The sequence below is a fragment of the Echiichthys vipera genome, assembly GCF_963691815.1.
Source record: "Echiichthys vipera genome assembly, chromosome: 18".
NCBI lineage: Eukaryota > Metazoa > Chordata > Actinopteri > Perciformes > Trachinidae > Echiichthys > Echiichthys vipera.
The window spans coordinates 19,190,988-19,215,854 of NC_139843.1; the positions used below are offsets into that span (position 1 = coordinate 19,190,988).

General features: G+C 41.6%; 2 protein-coding genes across 3 annotated transcripts in view; one reads left to right on the forward strand and one right to left on the reverse strand.

Annotated features, from left to right (window-relative positions):
* pkd1b (polycystic kidney disease 1b) overlaps positions 1–16,395 on the reverse strand; it is a gene marked incomplete at its 5' end in the record, with an annotated part of 30,919 nt that extends 14,524 nt beyond the window's left edge. The window contains 18 exons of the mRNA XM_083933120.1: positions 927–1,064; positions 1,231–1,381; positions 1,575–1,703; positions 2,702–2,804; positions 2,958–3,240; positions 4,537–4,677; positions 4,892–5,044; positions 5,225–8,883; positions 9,522–9,655; positions 9,842–10,017; positions 10,155–10,286; positions 11,333–12,082; positions 12,193–12,458; positions 12,544–12,691; positions 13,891–14,009; positions 14,099–14,307; positions 14,868–15,048; positions 16,323–16,395. Coding sequence (XP_083789246.1) covers positions 927–1,064; positions 1,231–1,381; positions 1,575–1,703; positions 2,702–2,804; positions 2,958–3,240; positions 4,537–4,677; positions 4,892–5,044; positions 5,225–8,883; positions 9,522–9,655; positions 9,842–10,017; positions 10,155–10,286; positions 11,333–12,082; positions 12,193–12,458; positions 12,544–12,691; positions 13,891–14,009; positions 14,099–14,307; positions 14,868–15,048; positions 16,323–16,395 — 6,945 coding nt within the window. The remainder of the gene's footprint in view (positions 1–926; positions 1,065–1,230; positions 1,382–1,574; positions 1,704–2,701; positions 2,805–2,957; positions 3,241–4,536; positions 4,678–4,891; positions 5,045–5,224; positions 8,884–9,521; positions 9,656–9,841; positions 10,018–10,154; positions 10,287–11,332; positions 12,083–12,192; positions 12,459–12,543; positions 12,692–13,890; positions 14,010–14,098; positions 14,308–14,867; positions 15,049–16,322) is intronic.
* Positions 16,396–18,312: 1,917 nt separating this feature from the next.
* On the forward strand, positions 18,313–24,185 carry LOC310960947 (ankyrin repeat and SOCS box protein 12-like). Of its 2 annotated transcripts, none has more exons than XM_083932837.1 (3): positions 18,313–18,363; positions 19,323–20,093; positions 23,890–24,185. In XM_083932837.1, exons 2-3 carry the CDS (start codon positions 19,331–19,333, stop codon positions 24,039–24,041), a joined length of 915 nt encoding a protein of 304 aa, XP_083788963.1. In that variant the 5' UTR covers positions 18,313–18,363; positions 19,323–19,330; the 3' UTR covers positions 24,042–24,185. The 2 variants fall into 2 exon arrangements, with proteins under 2 accessions (XP_083788963.1, XP_083788962.1); XM_083932836.1 differs by having other exon boundaries at positions 18,314–18,363; positions 19,326–20,093.
* The last annotated feature ends 682 nt before the right edge of the window (positions 24,186–24,867 follow it).

A 24,867-nucleotide genomic window follows, 5' to 3' on the forward strand; every position in this document is an offset into this window, starting at 1 on the left:
AGATGCAAGATTTGAAAATGAGGCAAACATATGGTGTGGCTTTCTTGTCTTTTTGGTCTGGGTCTGGTCTGGGTGATCTGCTCACAAGAGGACAAGTACAGGTGTGAATGCACCTGAGACACATTGAGGACACACTAAGAGACAACCGCTTAGACTACATTCAGATGAGCCGCATATGGCCACATTCTTTTAGCAAAGTGTACACGAAAGGACCACCTCATTAATTCGCTCTCTTCATCCACGACGTCTGAGCTAAAGGTGACTCTGTGTATTTTGGCCGTTTTTTGTATTCTTAAACTTTAGTATTTCTACAGTATTTCTCATGTCACAGAAAACACTGAGAGTAAATTGTGTGTTTGGAGATGATATGTTGGCGTTTTTGTTCTGCTCTACACATATCCAACACTCGCCCACCTGCTCTTATCCCAGACTGTTTGAAGCTCTTTACAGCAGCATGAAGGTCCCTGGGGACCACTATAGACAATAACCTTATTTATAGGTTCATAAATTGTACCTGAAAAAATCTAAACATACCGCTGTCGGGTGGAGAAAAGTACGCCCTTCGACAAACAGACAAAGACTGTAGGCAGCGCTTTTTCATAAGTCATTGCACATTTCTGTAGTAGGCTAATGTATGATTTATGTGAGAGTAGTCGCACATTCTAATGCCGGATGTGGACTGACGTACCTAAAGCTGTTCACTTGTGATCAGATCACAGAAGTGGCATGTTAATACTCGGTGTGAACAGGGCCTGTGTGTGTCTGTGTTTGCATGAATTACTGTAATATATGAGAATATCCACAATGGAATCAAAATCTTTCTATGTTTGAGATCCCGCAGCTGTCCCCTCTAAAGCATTTCCAATATTACTGATCACTTGTTAAATATTTAAGGCTGATGGAAAACAAACTGGGCGACTGATTACAGTAGACAGTGACAACGCTGAGCTGATCTGATCAACATGCAGCAAGGAGGACACGGGGAGAGAAGCCAGGGCTTGTGTCACATTTTCCCGGATCTCTCTTCTGTCCTTGAGCTCCATGGCAGTCCGTCCCGACTCCATCTGTTGGCAGGTGGGTGAAACTCATTAGACTGAGCAATGGCGACCCTTTTGAGATTTTCACATCCACTATGCTCATTATCTTCAGTGATTCTGTTCTAGTTAATCATAATCAATTTAAAGTGTCATTTCCTGCACTGATAAATGAGATTTGATGCTGACACACTACCTGATTGAGCTGGCTGGTGAGGGCAATGGAATAAGGAATGATCTCTTGAGGGTTGCCATGTTGGACTAAAGCCCACAGCTCCATCTGGCTCTTATTTCTGAGCCACTGACTGGCAACTCTATCCATTGCAGGAGTTTCAACTGTCAACGATCTAGAGAAAGGAGCAGTCAGGAAGAGTGAGAGATGACTAAAACATGTCAAAGACATTTGGCATGATGGGAATAACCTAAATGATTTTTTTCTTTATCATTTCAGTGGAAAATAAAAAAAATGGTGGCAAGTTGCACACATACAGAATTTTTATGGTTATTTTGCTTCAGCTGTATCAGGTCCTGGTGGCTCACCTGTTGAGTGCAATGACCTTTGATCCCAGATGGCCTTCTATCATCAATGTAACTGTGATAACTGACATGTTTCTTTCTTGCCCTTGACTTCCTATTGGAACCAGGCTGCTAAATGTTGAACGAGTACCCCTAGGAACAGAAATGAAGACACAAAAGATGAAAAGCTTAAATTTGACAGGAAGTAAATACTAACCTTATTTCCAGACCGTCCTCATCCAAAAAAACAACCTCAAAGGTTAATTGTGTAAGTGAAAATTCTCGTCTTGGTTGTCAGGGTTAACCCAGGACCTCACATATCCGAAAACGTTGAAGCAAATTTTAAAATAGGCTCTATTTTAAATATTGTTTTGAAAATTAGAACTCAAGTCATTTCTGCGCATTTGGACCGTACTTGGCGAGATGCGGACTATTGAATTGAAACATTACAAGTGATGACGTTTCACAAGTACAGACAAGAACACAAGTACAGACAAGAACGCAGATTGAGAAATGGCTTTTCATGTGTTGACTTTATAGTCACAAATTCACCTCTGTACTTCTGGTGTGTCCCTTATAAAGTATATTACCCTCTGAAATCCGCACACACCCACACACTCACACACGTTCCTATTACTCTTCTGCTCTTACTACAAGTTGGAAGTTCCTGATTTCCAATTACGAGTGAATACAGCATGACGACAGACCAACTGCATTTAAAAAAATGTACATTTAGAGGAAATGTCTCCACAGACACCCGAATTGGAATGCTCAGCAAAACAAGGCAACAAGGGCTTTCCATTAGTGGATCATCTGAACAATCACCATTGTTGTAACTCACTCTTTGATAGATGATCAATTCGAAGACCATTAACTAGATGAAAATGTTAGTTCTGGTATATAACAGCAAATAGAAGGCTCACACGTAAAGGTCACATGATCACCGCGGTCACATGTTTCAAATTGGATCCATGCCGCTGTTTGACAACATTAAATACAACAGTCTTATGTTGTTTTGGGAGTCATTGGCAATCGCCCTATTTTGTTGTCTAGGCATGACGACATGTTATTTCTTGATACCGTTTTTAACATTGAGGTAAGATTCACACTTCCTTGTCTAATGATAGCTGTAATTTGAGGTCCGCATTCACCTGTACAGAGTGAGCAGAGGGCACCCTGGGTCAATTGGCAGGCAAGGTGCTACTTGGAAGGTATAGATCAGCTGAGAGGCCCTGCTTTCATCATCTTGCCACCCTGCCAAAAGACAACAGATGTTAGGGAAACACAGTCAGAATGTTGAAGAAGTATTTACTATTTTGACTTGTTAATTATTCAACTTTACAGGATGACTGCTGCTATTTCTCTATTGGATGGACAAATAGATTAGATTTAGAAACACAGTGTTACCTGAGCAGTTGTAGGTGACCACCGTCTCCAGCAGACGTATATCTGACTCTGGACTCAGATCACATAGGCCTCCATGTGGCGGATTGTTAGGTAGTATCATTAGGCTGGCGCTGCCCCACCGCCCTCTGCCAGGCTGGGATATATTAAGAGTAAAGGTATAACTCTGGCCTCGCTGAAGGACACCCGAATGTACCACTAAGTTAGGAGAATGTCTCCCTGTAGATGTGGCGACCTCGTTGAGGTCAAGGTTCAGGCCAGTCTGGTCCTCAGCACTCCATTTGTACTGTTAGAAGACACAAATATGATCATATTATACTGAATGTCTTCTTATCTCTGTATATGTATATTTCCTGAATGCAAATAATTAATCATTGTACTGTTCATTTATCTGCCTAATTAAGCATTGCTAAGTTTGCATATTCAACTGTCAAGTCACAAATTAATTCTCTAAGCAGATAATCCCCAACATTAAAAAGATAATGAATAACAACAGAGACTGTCTTGAGTTTGTTTCCTAAATTGCACTACAAATGTATTTCAACGCATCATGTTCTTTAAATCAATCCAGGGTCTCTTTAGGCAAATCCAGTCATCAAATAAGCCATCGAGACAAACTAAGTAAACGTTGTGGTTTGTGGCAGTTTGGTGAAATATAAGTTAATAATAGATGGTAAAAGGTTTAGAAAAGTCCCAAACAGCTTTCCTTGCAGCACCGAAACATCACGCAGATCTCAAGGGACAGGTGGCATGGGTCAGGGGTCAGGGGGCGTGTGTTGCCGGAAGACGCACAGGTAAAGACGACGAGCCAGCAACTTGAAATGAAGAGAAAAAGAATGGTTCGTGTTTGTATCTTTCCTGGCTGCGAAACAAAAATGAAAGCTTACAAGCCAGAAACGTTTCATAGGCTGCCATTGCGGTACGATGACCGTGCTCTGATAAACCAGTGGCTTATGATTTTTAAATCTGGACATTGAGATGATCGAGACGCTCAGGCAGAGGGATTACCGTTTCTGCCACAAACCACAACGTTTACGTGTTTTGCTCGAATCAATCATCAATGGACTCCTTCCTTTTGGATTACATTTGGTAATCGACTTGAATGGAGCAGCTGGTACCAGGGCCAGTAGGTAAGTCTTTCAAAACACTCTTTGAATACACTCCATGTTCACATACTATGTTGTTGGTGCGTTGGTTAATGTGCAGGGACTTTTATCATGCTACTGCAGAGGTTTGGTGTTATTTGGAGCAGTATTAGTGGCTAAAAAAGACATTTTAATGCGTTCAACTTGCCGCCCTGAGCTTATCATTGTTAGCCGCGGCAGGCTGTTGGCAGCTCTCCAGAAAATCTACGTTAATAGTTCATACAAGGAAAAAATTGTTTTATTTGATGACCGAATTTGCCTAAAAAGACCCTGAAATGATTTTACATTGAGAAACAAATGAAACATTGCTTAAAGTGAAATTCACTTTAAGCAATGTTTCACCTATTTAACAGAATATTTCACAAAAAAAGGATTTAATTGAATTTACTCAAAAATGACTGCACATGTAAACTGGAAAACAGAATCCAAATCTTTACCAGAGCCTGGTCAACACACTTTCCACATTGTCCAGAGAGGATGATAGGGGTGGTGTAACTACTGTGGTGAGGGGAGGAAAGGACAGAGCAGGACACACATTCCACAGTCACAGGAAGCACAGGAGCTTCACTTACAGTCACCTAACAACAAGAAACAGAGGTATGTGTGATAAACGTCTTGTTTGATTAAATTTGTATGGTAAGTTCTTCCATAATTGTCAATAAAATATACATTCCAGCTTTTCTCAACTGAACTACAGGTACAGAAGAAAGGTAGAAGAAAAATCTACTAAAAATAAATTTTAAAGTGATAAAGCTTTCGTAAGAATGAAGTGGGATTATGGGTAATACTCACTGTCTGGTTGACAGAGGCGGGTCTCCTCCCTGCCTTGTGTACAGTGAGGGTGAAAACATAGACTGTGCCTGGGTGCAGCTGGGTGCCGGGTACAGTCAGTCTACTGCTGTTACTCTCAATAGTCTGCTTTATAAAATGAGACTCTGTAGAGTTCTGAAAATACACACAGGTGTAAGTCGTCAGTCATATCACCTACAAAAATCTCAAGTGGGGAAGTGACTGTTTATCAAGAATATTTCTTATCTTATACTCCCTTGTCCAACTCATCATTATAGCAATCAAAATAACTTTAATTACCCCAAAAATTGCTTTATTATCAAAACTGACACTTACCACTGTCATGAAGGTCCAGTGGTACTGCAGTGTATCCTCCACTCCTGGCTCTACATCAGGATCTTCAGACTCCGATCCGTCCATGACGAGGTCACTGAGACTGGGCCACAGTCTGTGTGATCCTCCCTTGATGACAGCTACCAGCGGGGAGTGGACCACTGTGACTCTAGTTTTTTGTTGGACATGTAGAGGAGTTCCCTGGAGTGTAACAGTGAATACCAGGCAATGCTCTCCCATATCGAGAGTATGCTTCGGGAGTAAGAGAAGAGGTGAAGTTGCATCTATCTGACTTCTAAGAATGATTTTGTTCCCAGAGAATTTAAAATTGGTACAATCTGACTCCTTGAGTATCTCCCATAGGTACATGGCTTTGTAAGCAGAGCAGTTAATGTCCACGCTTGCTTCAAAGAAACTCAGTCTAGACCTGAAGATAGTAGTCTGGCTCTGGACAAGAGAAGCCTGAGGGCTAAAACACTGGAGCTCCTCCACGTCCATGTGTAACTTTGTGGACACATGGCTGACACTGTTAAGAACTTTGACCATGATACTGTATTTTCCAGGAATATAATACATATGATTGACTGTGCTTAAACCCGTCACCAATGCTTCAGTGGAGTCACCAAAGTCCCAGAGGTATCTGGGATTGCTCCCTCCATTCACTTTTGCAGAAAATATGACTGCATGTCCAACAAATACTCTTTCTGAATGACAGACAAGCTTGACCTTCTTAACAGGCCACTGAACTGTGGCAGTATCATTGACTCTTTTAAAACAGATTCCATTGGTGGCAATCACGCTAACAGACAATGAACCACTTTCTGATGGAGTAAAGTTCACTTCTTGTCCAATGAGCTGGGTGGGCTCAGACCCAGCCAAGTGAAATATCCAGGTGAAGTTGACCAGAAGTCCACTTGGAACTTCTGCCTTGAACTGGATTCCTTTCAGAGCTGTTAGGACATCAGAACAACAGTTCACAAGTCCCAAACCGTGAATATGCTCAGTTACCAGAATGCTGGAAGACACCTCAGCACTACTGACCTGGTTCCAACCTTTCACCGTAACTAGATGTGTCCCTGCTGGAAGGCTTGATGTGGTGAACTGCCCTTCAAGAATGTCCTGACTATGAATCCAGTCTTTGTTTCTAAATGTTATAGCAAAGCTTACATTGCTTCCTTTGGAGATTGTTGGAATAGAAGTAACTGGTTCCTCAGTGCAGAAAGAAGACTTGTGAAGGTTCATCCTTAGACCTTTGATTGCATCCTCAACTATGACACTGTGTGAAACCATCTGCCAATTTATCCCATTGGAGACATTCAAAGACACCTGATAGATGCCTGCACATGGAAAAGTGTCGATAAAGGTCTGATTAGTAGCATTAGAAAACATAGCACCTGTAACGTTCCAGTTCCAGTGAAGATCACTACCTTTACGGATAAGCCCACGGAGTTGGACAGCAGCACTTGTGGTGATGTAAAAGGGATGCATCTTTCCTTCAATTTCAAAGTCCACCTCTTGGACTTCCTCCTGAACAATAAAGTCTTTGGTGACATTGCTCTGACTGAGGACATTCTGAACTGAAACTCTTACAAGAGAATGGCCAACGCTTGTAAAAGTGTGGAGAAGAAAGGGTGTGTGCGTCTGCAGGGTTGGAAGACCAGATTTCACATACCAAAGATACTGTAGGTCTGACCCGGTAACCAAGGATACGGAAATATTTACTAATTTCCCCAATGCCACAATATTTGATCGTGTCGAAAAGTGTGCACCTGTCACAAGCTGTACTGCCACTAAAGAAACAAAAATGGTGGCATCACCCAACTTGTTAGAAGCTCTTAGCTGAAATGAAATGTCACCAGGAGTTTTAGCTAACATATGAAAAAGCTCTCCATCGCCAGTAATTTGTCGATTTATTCCACTCTGTGTAGCAAGCCAGTGATAAGTGACATTGGAGCCCTTGGTGATTGAAGCGATAAACAGCAGTTCCTCTTGGGTTGGTATGTATTTCATGTTTTGTAGGCTCTGGCATTCAATCTGAAGACCCTCTATTCTTTCAAAGACCTCAATTAAAATAGCTGCCTCCTTTTTACTTACCAAGTTTTGTGCTATGACCCTCACTTGATACACTCCTGGTTTAAGAAAAGCAAATCGAAACTGATAAGTCCCCTGTTTGGTTGAGGTTATACCGTCCACAGTCCAGTAGTAGTTGGTGCTACTGATAGCACTGCTAATTGCTGAAATAAGAGTTTCTTCTCCGACTACAGCATATGGCTGGTTGGTGTGAAGAGAAAGGTCTAAAATAGAAAGTGAAACATTTACTTTAAGGGTCACAGAATCACGACTAACAGCATTGAATGCTGTGACGGTGACTGTGAACTGACCTGTCGAGGTAAAAACATGTGACACATTTTGCCTCTGCTTCACTGGATATCCATCTCCAAAGTCCCACAGCACTGATACATTGCTGCCAGTGCAACTGGCAACCCAAAATGATGCCAGTGTATTGACTGTCAGTGTGCCACTTTGACTGTCATACTCCACAGACAGCTTACTTACAGGAATTTGAATGCTCACTCTAGCTCTGGCTGTTACATTGCTGAAATTGTTAGTTGCCATTACTGATACCTCTTCAACACCTTCATCTTTAAAGATAAAACACTTTTGAGAGTTTTCTGTCACGACAATGAGGCTAGAGGGGCTGCTAAACCACCTTATTTGGTAACCTCTCACCTGTACAGGGGAAACTAACACACTGAAGCATACCTCTTCTCCTATTGCCACTACTTCCTTTGATGACTGCAGTGTCATGTTGATTATTGCTGCTTCAACACAGATACTTGTATTAAATGATACAGATGTAACAGAACTAAACACAGTCAGACTAACATGACAAATCCCTTGGCTTGGAAATTTGTACATGGCTGTCGACTGTCCCCTCACTATAGTAAGAGGTGATCCATCTCCAAACAGCCAATGGAAAGTCAAAATGGATATGTTCCCATTCACCAGAGCGGTAAACTGTGTGTCTCTTTCACTCATGATGCATTCTGAAGGGAGAACTCCACTAACAGCCAACCTATAGACCTCTACACTAATAGACTGATGAGCTTGGCTGGCTGAATTTGAGACAGTTAGCTCTACTGTATAGTTCCCTGGAAACTTATAGACGTGGGAGATGGAACCAACTGTAAGGTTTCCCCGCATGGACCCATCACCAAAGTCAAAATTCCACATGAGATTCGTACCAGTGGCCACTGTAGCACTGAAATCTGTAGTAGAGCTTAGTTCGCTGGGTCCGTTGCAGCTGACCGTTAATCCAGAGATTTTCTCCAGAACTTCCACAATGATCCAACTGGTCAGGACTGTTAGAGTGTTGTTGGCACACAACGTGACGTTATAAACCCCTGCAGATGCAAAAGTGTGGTTGACTTTACGTTGGGTTCCTTGGATAGCTCCAGAGCTGTCGGCTAAGTCCCATGTGTAGACAACAGCGTGGGCAGATGGCTCTGTAGATGCTTCCAGAAGGAGAGTCTGTTTGACCACGGGCACGGGAGGAGAAGAGGAAATGAGGAGGCGATTCAATTGAGGGCGTACGCTTATCTTCATTGACACATCTGTGTCGTCATATTGGTTGGAGACTTGGACATGAAGTGTGTAGTCATCTGCATAAAAGAAAGACACAGGAAAAAGATTTTACCCTGATTGACTGAATAGTAAGTACAAAGTATAGTTTATACCTAACACATTTTCTAGGTACCCCTCTAGCGTCAATTTTGGATGCGTCGGGGGCGAAGTGCCAATTTCCACTTGCTACATCCATAGTGTCTTTTCAAAATTAACTTATTTTGTTCACAAGAAATATACAGTATAACTACTTGGTTAGGTCTACGCATCAAAAGTATGTGCTATAGGCTATGGAAAAGATTGTGATTTGGGTTAAAATAACTCCATTTATTATGTATCTTAAGCATTAGTTCAGAACGTTACATAAGGAATGTAATGTTTGAAAGTTAATTTAGAAATGTACAAAAATAGTTGCTATAGGTTCATTTAATGCATGCAAAATTGGTTATGCATGTCTTGCGAAAGGTCCTTGTGACAGAAATGTCAACTTTTTAAAAAATCAATGCAGAGGTGATAAGTGTCTGCAGGAATCTACTTTGTCCTTTCTGATTTGATTCCCTGCATCACAAAGGAGACATTGCAAGTGATTTGGGGTATTCCTCTCACATTACGCACACTCATCTGTTGTATATAAAATATAGGACAGCTTCAATAGTTTGAGTCTGAGTGTGTTTACCTGGGATGGAAAATGTATGGTTTACTGAGTCCTGGACATACACTTCCTTCTCTCCATCCATAAGGCCTTCCATGGTCTGACAAGGAGCGGATTGGGTGTGGATCACCTTGCTACTGCCATCCCCAAAATCCCATCTACACAACAAAAACATGGAAATTTAGAATAACTAGACAAAACATAATTTTACAAGTAAGCTTAAGGTTGTAGTCTTTATTTTAAGGGAATACAGGGTATAAGGGTGTTAGGGGTATAAAATATGCCATTCCAATATTTTTCTTTGATGATTTCTGAGGCATATTTATGATAAGGCAATGTATTACTTGAAGGTGACTGGCAGGGAGATGTCCACTTTGACTCTGAGGGTGTAGAGGTGTGTAGCATCCACAGCTACCACCTCCCTGACAAACAAGAACTCTGGACGACCCAGTTGGGTCATTTCATCCGCAGTCAGGTGGACTTGTTGGCTTTGGGAGCTCATATAGTTGGAAGCTGTCACCTAGCAGAAAGTTAACAAGTTGCTTTTCTTCAAATGTATTTCAATGTAATTGACCAATAAATCAAAAAACGTAGATTTAAAAAAACATTTTCAACAATAAGTAACTGAACTATTTTAAGACAAATAAATTATCTTACCTTGAGCTGATACTCAGCAGGTTTCTTGAATACTACACTGTAAGATTCTCCTTCATAAGCAAACTTCTGCAGGTTGTCAATCACCCATGTAAATTTTACTGAGGAACCACTCTCCACTCTGGCTATAAATGACTACAAATGAGATCAAAAGATACAAAAGTCAGAGAATATATAATCAAACTAAGGTGCCACATTTGTCTGATAGAATGTAAAGTATGGCCTTCAAACATGCTCACAGTGACACTGTTAACACATTGTTATGAGGTAAGGCTGACCCAAACAAAGGCATAAGGCTCCTTTTTCCCCTATAGGACAGACAGGTAATGGGGTGAGAGAGAGAGAGGGTGAGACATGCAGCAAAGGGCCACAGGTCGGAGTCGAACCCGCAGCCCGCAGCCTGAAGTTTTGACCTGATGAAGGCGCTACATGAAAAGTAAGAGGACCACAAAAGTTTTTAGGCCACAAATATTTTCCATCCATTCAATAGTTACAAAGACACTGCACTGAAAACTACATAATTCCAACATCTTGCTGCCACTTGAGAAAAATCATAAGGTTACGCCTTCTAGGAACTAGAACTGAATGTCTGTACCAAATATTTTGTGTGATAAATGATGTCATAAATGATGTGATACATTAGTGATAAGTTCCTGCTGTCAATAGGTGAAAAGTTTGGGGATTTCCAAAATAGGAATTATCATCTGAAGATCTTGAACAGTGGCAGACTCAGGCTGTCTGAGGGGCAGGGGTGAAAAATAAAAAGGGCTCCAGCTGCAGGTGGTGGGGCACTGCATCATGTTTTCTTAATTTTCAGGCCACTTCATCTCACTTTCTCAACCAAAATCGGCACTTCATCATCATATCATCATATTTTTTCACTGAGGGATTCCCTACAGGGCACTGCATCACATTTTCTCTGATGGAAGAGCTCTCTAGAAGGCACTTTATCATGTTTTATATACCATAGGGGCATCCAAGAGTGCAGTTTTTTCTGCTGTTTGATGAAACCCCCTTAGCCCAAGAGTGACCATGAATGTCTCTACTAAATTTGAATGATAATTCATCTTGCCATCTTTAGAGCCGAGAGCTATGGCTCGAGAGCTGCTAACATGGTCTCTAAAAATATTTATTCAAATAAACAGTATGTGTTTGTTGTAAATTCCGTTTCGCATTCTCACCTGTGTAGTGTCTACGAGCATCCTCCGGCATCCATATGGCTCAACACTTAGCCCTGTCACTCCTTCGTAGCTACAAACCCTCACACTCACACTCTGAGAGCTTACTGCATCCATCACACTGATGTTTAGCATTTGAACCCCCACCAAGGGCAACACCAGGGTCACATAGGAGAACCAGGCATCATGGGACTTCCTCTTACAGCCGGGCCAAGACTGAGCCACCTCCTCAGGGCAAGATGGAAGGAAGGGAACCCCAGTCTGGAGAACTGGGGCTGACCATGTGCTCCTGGCTTTCTCTCCGGACAAGACCTTGACAACAATGAGTGTCGGGATGTTGACTTGGACATGAATCAGGTTATTTTCATCAGGCACGGGGTGGATGACATTAAGTCCAAAATTAGTCTGACCAGTTGTCAGGTTCCAAACATCTTGGGCTGTGGTTGTCTCTCTATTGGTGAAGCCAGAGTTATCATCATCCTCGGTACCTCTGTGTAGATTGTCCAAGTATAGCATCCTGAGATCACACACCACCCCATCCACCCACTTGCCTCCGTGGGGCAGGGAAGTGAGGCCTCCCTCCCACCAACCCCCCCACTCTATCCTCTTAAGTGACATGTAACTCTGCTGCCAGGGGGAGTTTAGAGAAGCCTCACTGTTCAGACAATGTAGGAATGTCCCAGAGTCACGAGTGTGTTGTATAGCCACAATATCATCCGGGTACACCGTGATAGCTCGATCTGGAAGAATCAGCTGTGATAGGAAATAACAGGAAAATGTGAAAGGAATATATTTTAATACATTTTTCATGCAAACATCATGCTGCAGGAAAAGCCAATAAGATTCAACAAAGGTCAACTCACGCTTATAGTTTGTAGTTCAGAGCTAGGGTTAATTCTCAGAGGCAGGTCTGCCACCAGGTGGTAGAAGGGGGGGATTTCAGGGTATCTGGGTGGTAAAGCAAAGCCACGGGCCCCTGCTGTAGAGTCATAGGGGCTGCAGGGACTGGTGGTGGGAACACAGGCCTCCAGCAGGTGGCACCAGTACTGGCCCGTGCTGCAGCCCCCTGTGGTGTTACACAGCGGCACTGCTGAGCAGCAACTGAACGGATTAAGGAGAGAACTGCAACCTGAAGAGAAAAAAGGAGATTATCCGCTACAGTAAAGAGCAATCAGGAGCTTCCAGAAACGCGTAACAGTAACTGCTGTGTGTACCTGGAGGAACCAGGTGGTGGTTGGGGTTGCAGTAGGGTCGGAGGATCTGGACACGAGCCAGAGAGGACACTGGGCTGGGCTGGACCACCAGCTCCACCGATACAAGCTGACCTGCATGACTGAACCACATCCCTGGGAACAGCTGCATCTGTGGGTGTCAAAGGAGCACCAGAATATAAAACTGCAACACAAATTCAGTACTCAAGTACGGGGGTATTACACAGTCATAATATGTCATAGTCATAATAAAATGTAAAAAGTACATCAATCAACCTTTGATAAAACAACCAAACAGCTAGTAGAATTGGCCAAGTGTTAGGGAGAAGAAAAAACTGAATTGGTCAAAAACGAAGCCAATTTATGTAGGATGAAATAATGTTTAAAGCTCTCATGCCCCTCCCAAGCTACCAACCGGCTCCTCAGCTCCCTCCAATCGAGTGCTCGTCAGTGCCAGTGTCAGATTCCTGTGAACGCACCCATCTCTTCTCTCATTGTTAAACCGCATGGGGTATGCTCTACAAAGAGGTAGGCTGGCTAACTTAATCATAGATAGCAATTGCTAACGTCATTTAGCGTATGTCTAGCTTGAGGCGTGTGTATGTGATATTTGGGGGGGATGGCTTGTGCAGCTTTCACACAGCCCTGTCCAGCCCAGCCCTGCTGAGTGGACAGGACGATACGGGCGCGGTTGATTTTTGCAAAACAAACAACCGGCTCTAGGTGCATGTAGAGGCACGTTTTTTTCTAAAAACCGAAAGATTTATGTTGTTCTATCAGAGCATTGTGTCTGTTTCAGTGAATATGATCAAAAAAAATTGTCAACTGCAGCTTTAATCGCTCTTCAGGAAATTCAAATTTTCCCTCTTTCTCTTTGTCTTATCGCACACATAGGAAAAGGAGAGAAGAGTGAGGGGGCCGCCCATGTTCTGGTACTCCTGAGCAGAGGGGGGTTTGGTGCATCGAAAAGGCAACCTTCAGGTTTCCAAGCCAAGTCCCTACATACTGAGTCACTTCTGCCATCTCTGATGCAATGTTCACAAAAAACAATCTGCTCAAAATCCATAAAAACTGCTCATTTTACACAAACGTCCTGCAGATATTGCATTCAATATTATTTTTTTCTTTACTGTTATTATGTATTGAATATAATACAAAAAAAAAAAATTTCACTTTGTCAAGGCCACTGATACCTTTTTAGTTTCTGCTGCTTCAGAACCAAGCAGAAATGCCAACCTGTAACCCTCCATTAGAGGTTTATTGTGTCTATGAGGTGTGAGAAGTTCAACCCATGACTGATCTCTTGTTCAATGTCAGTTGTGACCCCTTAGGGACTGACTCTTTACTGACCTCCACTGTGAGTTTGCCGATGTCTGGGACATTGGGAAAGGGGTGTATCTGGGTGTGAGCATAGATGCCGGTCATAAGAACCAATCCAGTCAGGTAACTGTCCATAGACGGTAAAGGCTCTGCATGAAGAGAGATGGACCAAAATCAGCTTCTTTAGAGACACATTTCTTATAATATTAGCCATCTCTATCAACTATTTTTCACTTACGAGTAACTTCTTTTTCACAGAGGAAGAGGTATCGTCCAGCACACTGAGCCTTCCTCCATCGTCCCTGTGTCCCCATGGCTATCTGAGTACACCCCCCTTCACTCTCGCGGCCTCCGGCCCACCATGCAGGACGTGCTGACTCCATAACCCCAACCTGGTCAGACCCCTCTTCTCCCCATCTCTTCAGCCATACCCACACAGTGGTTTTCCTAAACACAAAGGGATATACATTCAATCAGTGTATATACTGTACACTGGAGATCAAAATTAGAGAACAATAACAATTTAAATAACCAAGGCACTTCAACAAAAAACTTTATTTTGTGAAAAAAACATTGAGCAAATGTAGAAAAAAGTAACCATTGTGTCAGAAGAGAAGATTTCAACAATGATTCAAAAATGAACAGGAAGTGTAGAGGCCACAGCTTTGAATGACTTCAGCACATCTGCGCCCACAGGACATCACTAGTGTCTCACTCTGCTCTGGTTTGATCTTGGTCCAAATTGACTCAGTCTCTTCCACAGTTCAGTAACTGTAGTGGGTTTCTTAGCTAACATTCAGTCCATATCTAAACCCCATAGAGAATCTCTCTAGAGAATCTCTTGGCAACAAAGTAATGGCTAAGTGCCTTTGTTATTTTAAATATTGTTTTGTTATTTTTAAATTCTGAACAATACCAAATTAACAGCATTTCAGAAAAAAATCACATTTTTATCATTGATCTCCAGTGTATACCCATTAAATGAGGCGTTTGTTCGTAGCACTCACACTGGAAAGGAGTAATGGATGAAGTTCTGCAGCTCCAGGCTGCCAGCAGAGGCCAGATTTCCACCCTGAGTCTCTCTGCATGAGTCCTGTGCCTCAGGCCAAGAAGACGTCTTCTCAGAGAGCCAAAAGCATCGCCGGCTGGTCGAGTGGATCCGACTTCCTTTTGGACAAGGACTGTCCTCTGGAAGGCAATACACACACACTGAACTGGCAGCATGCAAGAGGAACCTTTTCTTAATGAATCATATCAGCTTCAAATATAGATAGAGAAAATGAAATACAGGCTTTAAGGTGAACATGATGATTCAATTTAAGATCTACACTTGTTTTTGTTTGCACTATTGATTCAATCAGTTGAGATCCTGTGATGAGAAGAGCAGGTTTGTCCAATTATCCAGAGCAACACAAGTTTGACAGGCCGTCACAACAGATGTCACAGGACAGCTGTTTCACAGTTTTCATATTTGATTGTATTACACACATTCCTTCATTTCAATAATGTTTCATTTTGAGATAATGTTGTTATTGCCTGTTTACTACTGACTGTGTACAACTGACTGTAAAACCATCCATGGTAACACAATTTATGCCTAAACCTAATAATAGTTTTAGTGTTTAAATTCACAACATTAACCATGTGTTTAAAACTGCGACCGTGGCGCTCAAAAAGTAACAGCAAACAGTATGACGATTGAGAACGGGGGGCAGCAGTTCAGAAAGGTCCAGATTCAACCTATCTGTGATTTGCATAAATGTACAATGCAAATGTTTTATTCTGGGTTGGGGGAAAAACATCTCTGTTCCCCCAACATTTTTTTTTTCACCTTTCTCTATTTATTTTTTATTTTGGTGTTAAATGCTGAATACTTTACCTCCTTGGGGTTTTTAAAATCCTTTAAATCAAACTATATGACAGAGAAATCACCCCTGTGATGTCCGTTGACGGGTCACAATATTCCTGAATTTAAATGTATTGAGTTACTTTATGTAATTCACATGATATATACACAATACCAGGACAACCACAATGGCCTTTCTTAACTGCTGCCATAATGTAAGTTTGCCACATCTACACTAAAATAGTAAAGCTTTAGCAGCAGTCAATCATGAATGACTTCATACCCCAGACCCTAGAGAAAAACCATAGAAGTCAAGCTAACTTTTTAAAGACTGAAAGCATCTCCGGAACTGATCCAGCTCCATGTGTGCTGCAGTTCACTAGAAACCCTCGAACAAAATCAACATTTTCTAAAACAAAACGTCACATTTCCAATCTTAATACAAAATGGTAAGAAAACAACCATGTTTCCGTATAATCATGCTGTGATCTGAGACTGTTTTTGTCTCTTATATCTCTGAAACTTTGATTGTGCTGTCTTGGCCATGATTTGCAATCTCCATTTGGCCTTTCCTGCTTAAACATATTCTAAATAAATAAGTAATGAAGCTTCTCACCTCCTGCTGCAGTGACCAAAACCACACAAATAATCCACAGTCTCTGCTCTCGTGGAGCAAGTGTACCTGTCATCTTGTAGAACACATAACATCCCCCTGAAAAAAAAAGCATAATCACCACAGGAGCATTGTAGAAATCTCCTCCCATCCTCAGTGCTCTTGTACAAGTTGAAAATCCCCCCCCCCCCTCTCAAGTCCTCTTCCGTGCCCCCCCCGCCCTGCAAACGCACCCTGAGTTATGGTGGTGTCGTCTTTTTAAAGGCCTCTTCTCCACTCTCTCTGAGCGCCTGGTTGACTTTTACTTTGTCTCTCGGCAACAGCCACAGAAGCAGAATGGACAGAGGAGGCCAGCGCTGCTCATTACCATGTTGTAAAACCCCTGGAGCTCAATAGAAACTCATGTGGGGTGCAGCTAGAGGTCCTGAGTGACACACACAATAAAGAGACCAAAAAGGCATGGTTGTGTGAGTGGTGTTGGGTACAAATAGATGCTTTTGATATGTTTTAGGAATATAGAGGGATCAGTGTTGTTTTGCTTTGCTTGCCAAAGGAAGATGTTTGAAATCTTGGAACACCTATCTCCCGCATTGTGCCCACAGCCTGCTGTCCGAGCACTCACTCCAAGACCTCATCACTAACCAAACAAAGGCTCTGTGACGCACATGCAGAAGAAACAGAGCTAGTTTTCAAAGAAAGGATGCCATCTGGGTTGCCTGGAGAGGGACCAGATAAAGTTGAAGGCAGTGATAAGGCAACCATAGCTGAGAATTGTCAGTCCATTGCCATGGATACGATTGTATTTCTCTTTGTGAGGAACTTTTCCCTCCGGAGCAGCAGATTCAAGAAGTCGGTTACATTATAGAGCAGTCATTCCAACAGTGAACGGATTTATTACATTGACTCTGTACGGAAGTAGACTTTTGAGGAAATAAAAGTCCTGTCCTGTTTTTTTGAACTGTTATATGATCTGTACTTGACAGCAGGCTACTGGGTTTAAGCATTTCACTCAAACAGAATGTAATACAATTATTATTAAATGCGTCAATTAGTGATTCTGCTTCATTTCTTCCTCTAGGCCTACAACAATATTCAAAATAAACTACAAATACAAATAATTCATATGAATAAATCGTGGAAAATATCTCAATGTAATAAATCTTAATTGTCGTTTTAAAAGTACAAGAATAGGATTGTTACCTCCGTAATGATGCTATAAATTCAATAAATAAGGTTAAAGAGATACAAAAAGGTAAAAACTCCAATAAAGTGACAGTTAGTTGATAGTTAATAATTTTAATAATCATTTGTGAAATATCAAAACTCAGCCTTAACATAATAGGCTAATATTTCACTTCTATTTTAGTTAGAGTTCATTTTAATATTTAATTATATAAAATGTTGTTCCGAAATGCTTCTTTTCTAGTTTTATTTTTTCCCCTCCATTTTACTTATTCATACCTGTCCATTTAAGTGAATACGATCTGACATTAAATAAATCTCTAAATTTATCTTAAAACAAACTCTGAAAAAGAGCACAATTCAAAATTGTATTCCAAAAAGAACTCTGATAAAACATGAAAATAAGAATAATGAAATAATAATCAGAATAATAATTTAATGGTGAATGTAAATATTCCACAGATTCTATTTAAATGATTATCGAATAATGGTATTTTTATTTCTATATTTTTAATTGAATACTTTGGGGTTTCATGAATTGAATTCCTTTAATTTCTTTTTTATAATGCATTATTTGAATGCAAACTGAATCAGTCAATTTATGATAGCTTTTTATTTTTTAATAGATCAACTAATTCTCGAAGTAGACTCTAATGCTACTCCTCTAATGACACACTGTAAAAGTCTCTGCAGCCGCCATGTTGTAATGTGAGTTAAGAACAGTAGAGGGCAACAGTGCGACATTAAACTGAATGTGATCCTCGACACAAACACGACGAGAAAGAAGAAGAAGAAGGAGAGAAACAGGAAGAAGAAGAAGAAAGCAGCTGATGGTGACCTGATACTGACTGATACATCATAGGTAGGCTAATATCAACAAGAAAACACAACACGACTGCTTCTTAATGTTGCCACAATACGTTTGAAAGCCCGGACACGCGAGATTTGGAAGGGTTAATATGCGGTTTAATATGTCAGCGGGTGAACTGGTCGTTGTTTTAGCTCAATATTAGCGAAATCCCTCCAGTCGGGTATTAGCATATCCGTGACGCGACAGTCTGTAAATAACGGAACATTTTTAGACACTTCGGCATCCATTCAGTACTTGTTACACCAAGTCGCACTTATATACGTTTCCTTTTTTATTTCACAACGAAACCGTGTTAGGAGACATACATTTTATTTTACGCATATTGTTCTTAATCACGCGATATTTGAGAGATTATTTGTACGCCGAATTTTCCGGTAAACCGTAATGAGTCATACACGAGAATAGTTTAGAACAACAACTCGTGGCAACGCATCTGACGTTAACTTGTGAAACATTTAGTGTCTTGACCATAGACTGTATATGGAATTCTCTCTCTCTCTCTCTCTCTCTCTCTCTCTCTCTCTCTCTCTCTCTCTCTCTCTCTCTGTAATATGCTTTATATGTGTTTGAAATATATGGAGGATTAAACACTCAGTAAATAAATAAATGCAGAAGTAAATGTGTAAATAATAAATAACGTAATAAATAAATGCTTTATTTATTTCTACATTTTGCTCACCTGCATTTATTTATTTATGTATTTGTGTCTCTATGTTAATGAGGAAAGAGGTCCCATTTATCCATGCATGTATTTATTCATTCATTTGTTTATTTGTCATTATGTATGCATTTATTTATGTATGTATTTATGCATTTATTTATTGAAACTTAAGTGATTTTGAATTCTCCTAGAAGTACTTGTTGTGGGGCTACAAGAAGCTACTGCCCATGAGTGAGCCTTTATCACGTGTGTACTTGGCGTCTAGTGAACTGGGTCTGTCCTGTTTCAGCAGGTTCTATGCTCCAACTAAGGACCTCTGCAGAAGAAGAAAGCAGTTGTGAGATTTCCCAGCTCAGACGGGCAGTGTTACAAAACAATGACAGACTCCTCGATGAGATGCTCTGCCAAGAAGTCTACAAGAAAGTCATCAACTGCAGAGGCGGCTGGGGCATCGCGGGGACGCCTCTGCACGCTGCTGTGTCTAAAGGCCACCTCGGATGCCTGCAGGTTCTTCTAGGTCACGGCGCTCTGGTGGACTGTGTGGATGTCAAGGCTCAGACACCTCTGTTCGCGGCCGTCCGCGGGAAATATCTGGACTGTGTCTTAGCGCTCCTCGGGGCCGGCGCCAACCCCAACGGAAACGCATCCAACAACTGCTCCCCAGTCCTCACCGCTGCTCGGGAGGGTGACGTGGAGATATTAAAGGAACTGCTTAAACGCGGCGCAGAGGTAAACTCCCGCTCCAAAGTCTTGCTCTGGACTTCCAATGCTAGGGTGTCGAGCGGGCCGCTGTACCTTGCTGCCGTTTACGGACACATGGAGTGTTTCAGGTTGCTGCTCCTCTACGGGGCAGACCCGGACTACAACTGCATAGATGCAAAGCTTCTGAGTTCCATCAAGCAGCCCAAAACGGTGCTGGAAATGTGCCTCAGGCATGGCTGCGGCGTGGAGTACATCCAGCTTCTGATCGACTTTGGTGCAAATGTCTACCTCCCCACTCTGATCATCGAGAAGTCCACGAAGCAGAACGAAGCCGTGGAGCTGCTTCTGCAGGAAAGAGGTATCCTATTTTACATGTCACTTGCTGCTTCTGTAGCATGATGGAGTTCTGCCTTCCACAGGTCATTTTGAATAAGACTGAAGGTCGTTGCATACTTACTGAAATTGAGCAGCTGCACATAATCCTGAGATTTAAATTTAGAAATAGTTTTTTACATTTTCTATTTCTATTTACTCTATTTTCTGGATCTGTAATTTATTAATAACGTTATTCTAAGTTACCTAGAAAGAACAATGTAATTTGTTACTAATTGTAGGGAAGAAGAAACGGTTTAAGTGTCAGATTTGAGCTAAAATTCCTTTCTATCACAGTGTAACCTTAATAGTGTTTTAGTCAGTGCACAGCAGGTAATGAAAAACATGTCATTTGTCTACAGGCAAGATAAAATGCAATGATCTACATATATGGAGTAAAGTTTCCAATAATTCATTAATAATGACTAATGATAACTTGTATTTAAATAAAAGTTTGCATTGAGGGAAACTCATATTTTTCCTATAATTAGTATATTTCTGGTTCCACCCAGGACACAGCCAGGCTGGTGTTTCTTGGTGACTGAAATGTATCATCAGTGGCCTCATTTATAAAGGTGGTGTACGCACAGAAGTGGGCGCGCGCCAATTTCTAAGCAAACTTTGCGATTTATAAAAAGCCAACTTAGACATAGACTTTTCTTTATTGAACCTTTGGGATGAACTCCCCAAGGAAATTAAGATTCCAGCAGCTTACGAAAACACAAGGGAGGTATAAAAAAAATACAGTAAAGGATAACCAGTAAACAAATACAGAAAGTATAAAAAAACAAAACAGTAAGCAATTTACTCTTGGTCAAGTATATGTGAGGTAGATGTAAGAACACAGGTCAAATAAAATTCACAGAAAGTTAAATCAGATGAGTTAAATATAGAGTAAATGTATACGATAAAATATGCATGGCTGTATATGACAGAAATGAGCAGCAAGATTAAATTATTGCACTTAAGTGGTGGATAAAGTTATTGCACAAATAAAAGGAGATAAGTGTCCAGGTATGTAAGAGTAGATTATTAATGTCACAGTGAGTGGCTCCCACTCCTTCCCTTCCGTCCTCTTTATTTCCTCCTCCACCCGAGTGAGGAGTTGTAGAGGACGATGGCCTGAGGGACAAAGGAGTTCTTGAGCCTGTTGGTCCTACACTTGGGCAGGAGCAGCCTTCCACCGAACAGGCTCCTCTGGCTGCTGATGACGGTGTGCAGGGGGTGGCTGCCAGCCATTGACTTGACGGGAGAATGAGCAGTCCTCCACGCACGCTCTGACTCAGGCCTACGCAAAGAAACGGGAGAAATGAGAAACAGCGATACCGATGGCAGAAGGATGAAACTGAAACTGAGACCATTGTGTAAAACAAACTAAATATTCCCTCTCATTAATTATATGAAAAATTCACAAAAGCCATTCTTACAAAAATACACAAACGGGTTTGATGGATTCTCTCTGCAGTGGAAAAAAACAGCAGTCAGATGTAGAATCGTAAATTCAAATGTAGATATCATTGGAAAACCCCTCTTAACTCATAAATATGTTCTGTGATTTTTGAACAATACTTCTATGTTATGTAGTTTATTTAAAAAAAAAATAATACGGAGAACAGAACAAATGTTTCCGCACTGATTCTGAAATCGATGCCTCCGTCTGGTAGATAGGAGCGCGGTTTTAATGCGGTTAAATATCACAGTGCTTCGTACAGTCTGTATTTGTTTGTTTTTAAAATTAGATTAGATTAATTCCCACACCTGTAGCTTTTAAGATCAATCAAATCAAATGGTTAGATATAAAAAGGCATACCATCAAAATGTGTAATAATGCACACTCGCTGGTTCACTAACAAAAGAGGACGAGCTGTTTATGATCCAACTCCGACTGCCATGTACTGTTCTCATTGTTCATTTGGATCTCTGAGAACATCTCATCTCATCTTCAACCGCTTATCCGGGCTGGGGTCGCGGGCGCAGCAGCTTTAGCAGGGGACCCCAAACTTCCCTTGCCCGGGCCACATTAACCAGCTCTAAGTGGGGGATCCTGAGGCGTTTCAAGGCCAGTGTGGAGATATAATCTCTCCACCTGGTCCTGGGTCTTCCCCGAGGCCTCCTCCCAGCTGGACGTGCCTGGAACACCTCCCTAGGGAGGCGCCCAGGGGGCATCCTTACTAGATGATCCTGAACCACCTCAACTGGCTCCTTTCAACGCAAAGGAGCATCTTTGAGAACAGGGAAATAAAAAGGCACACGTGTCAGCAGTGTGCGGTTTCTCAAATGTTACGGTGCTGTTGACTGCACTAGTGTTGCTATAAGAGTTTTCCTTCATCTCTTTTTCCATTACAGTCACAGTCCGACCTTCTGACGCTGCATCAACTGTGTCCACAACATGTGCCCACTCTACGGCTTTTTTGTCTTTAGTAATGCCCACACTGTGTCCTCCACACAACATTTTTTTCTTTTTTCCACCTCTCCAACAAGAACATCAACTTCACAGTGATTGTCTTTTTTTTTGTTTTCCTCTCTGCATTTCACATGATGTCAGTATGAATGAATATTAATTCAGGGTGCTTCATTGACTATTTATAGGCATCTATGGGCGTGACATGAAGCAGCAAAAGCTGGGCCACATTTAGAGTTGATTGGGATTTATAAAGGGAAACACGGGGTAGCGCGTGTTGTCCGTACGCCACCTTTGAAGTGAATTCTACGTTTTATAAATGAGGCCCCTGGTCACAGCTGCAGAATGCAATCATGTTTTTTTTCCTTTTACCTGATCTGACATTGTTAGCCACTGAAGAAGTCCCCCTCTTGCTTTATTTAATCCTGCAGACATTTATCTTCCAATAAGTCTTTTGCAGACGTTTCCTTCTGATAATCCAGGGGTTAATGAAGACAATTGAATCCTACTCCAAAGTCGTGTTTTAGGTTTCTACTGGAACATGTTTACATATTTTAACATTCATAAACACTTCATTTTCCTACTGTCTGTTGTAATATACCTGTACTCACCCTGTTTGTAATGCTCCGTTTTAGCGCCTGTCTCTGTCGGTCATTGCAGCCGGGGATATAGCTGTTACTTGTGACATCACAACCGTACAGAAGTCCTGGTGGCTCGTTTAAAGTCACATTTTCTACTGGTGGCGACTGTGGCTCAGTGTGAGCTCAGAGTGGGTCGTCCTTCATTTTAGAGACCTCACCCGGTCCACATGTCGAAGTGTCCTTGGGCAAGACACTAAACCCCGAATTGCTCCCCGTGCTGCGCATGGGTGTGAGAATGTGGTCTGAGTGGTTAGTTTAGATGGTATGTAGATGTCCACTGCCATCAGTGTGAATGTCTGTTTGAATGGGTGAAAGTGACAAACACTGTGAAAGCGCCTTGAGTAGTCAGACGACTAGAAAGGCGCTATATAAGAACAAGTCCATTTACCAGTTTCTAAATATGGGCTGTGTGCATTTCACTGTGGATTGAACGTTTTGATACTTTTACAGTATTTATATAGCACCTCAACCTGCTTTATATTAAAAAAGACATGCAAATCACTTTTACAATATGAGACCTTTAAGTTAAACAAACAAACAAAAAATGACATGTTAAAGGACATACTTGCTGGGACTTGGTTATTGGTGCAGTTCTTAAATTGCTAGATGAAGCGCCAAAGATACTCATGTGGCCTGAGACAGATGTTATGTTAAGGAGTGCAATGAAATGAATACGATTATTTAGATTATTTAGTGTTGGCCAAGTGCTAACATTTCACTGTCATCTCCTGTGTCTCTAGGGAATCCAAAGGCCTTGACCTCACAGTGCCGACTCGCTGTCCGAAGACACCTCAAAAAGATCAACAAGATCCACCGCATCGAGCAGCTGGACATGCCAACAAGTCTCATTAACTTCCTGCAACACAAGCCAATCCCACTCACTGTTCTGTAGCCAAGTGAGCTGGAGGCACATTATGTAAATGCATTTTTATTTAACTCTACGAACCACCTTTGTTTAAAAGTCTGTCTATTCATGTGCTGTTCTGTTAAGACTGATTCTAAAGTGAGAACATTAAATGTGTGGATAAGTGGTGTATACTTATGTTCTGTTATTAGTACGCAACCTGTAGCTGTTAGAGAAGCTCTCTGATGGAAGCTGCTGACCGCACTCACATGTTCATCACGAGGTCGTTACTTCTTTCAGAAGAGCCGTTTGTCCCAGGAAATCTCAGCAGTTCTTAGAATGAATCATCCATTGTAGATAAAGTTGCTAATTTTTACACATGTAAACATTTTAAGAACAGTGTCGTCCTAACTCTTATTCCTAGAATTAAGAATAAGAGCCATGCATGCATTTCACTTTTGGATCAACGCTGGAGTTTTTGTTTTTTGGAAAAAGACTTAGAGCCGTGCTAACATATACACTCACTGGCCACTTTATTAGGTGCACCTGTCCAATAGCTCATTAACGCACACATCTAATCAGCCAATCACATGGCAGCAACTCAGTGCATTTAGGCATGTAGACATGGTGAAGATGATCTGCTGCAGTTCAAAGCAGCATCAGAACGGGGAAGAAAGGTGATTGAAGTGACTTTGAACGTGGCATGATTGTTGGTGCCAGACGGGCTGCTCTGAGGATTTCAGAAACTGCTGATCTACTGGGATTTTCACGCACAACCATCTCTAGGGTTTACAGAGAATGCTCCCAAAAAGAGGAAAGATCCAGTGAGCGGCAGTTCTGTGGGCGCAAATGTTTCAGCCAGAGGGCAGAGGAG

Excerpts from the sequence above, each read along its gene's own strand:
- LOC310960947 (XM_083932837.1), top strand. The coding sequence starts at position 19,331 with ATGCTCCAACTAAGGACCTCTGCAGAAGAAGAAAGCAGTTGTGAGATT. Across the intron at positions 20,094-23,889 it reads GCTGCTTCTGCAGGAAAGAG|GGAATCCAAAGGCCTTGACC; the intron begins GTATCCTATTTT and ends CTGTGTCTCTAG.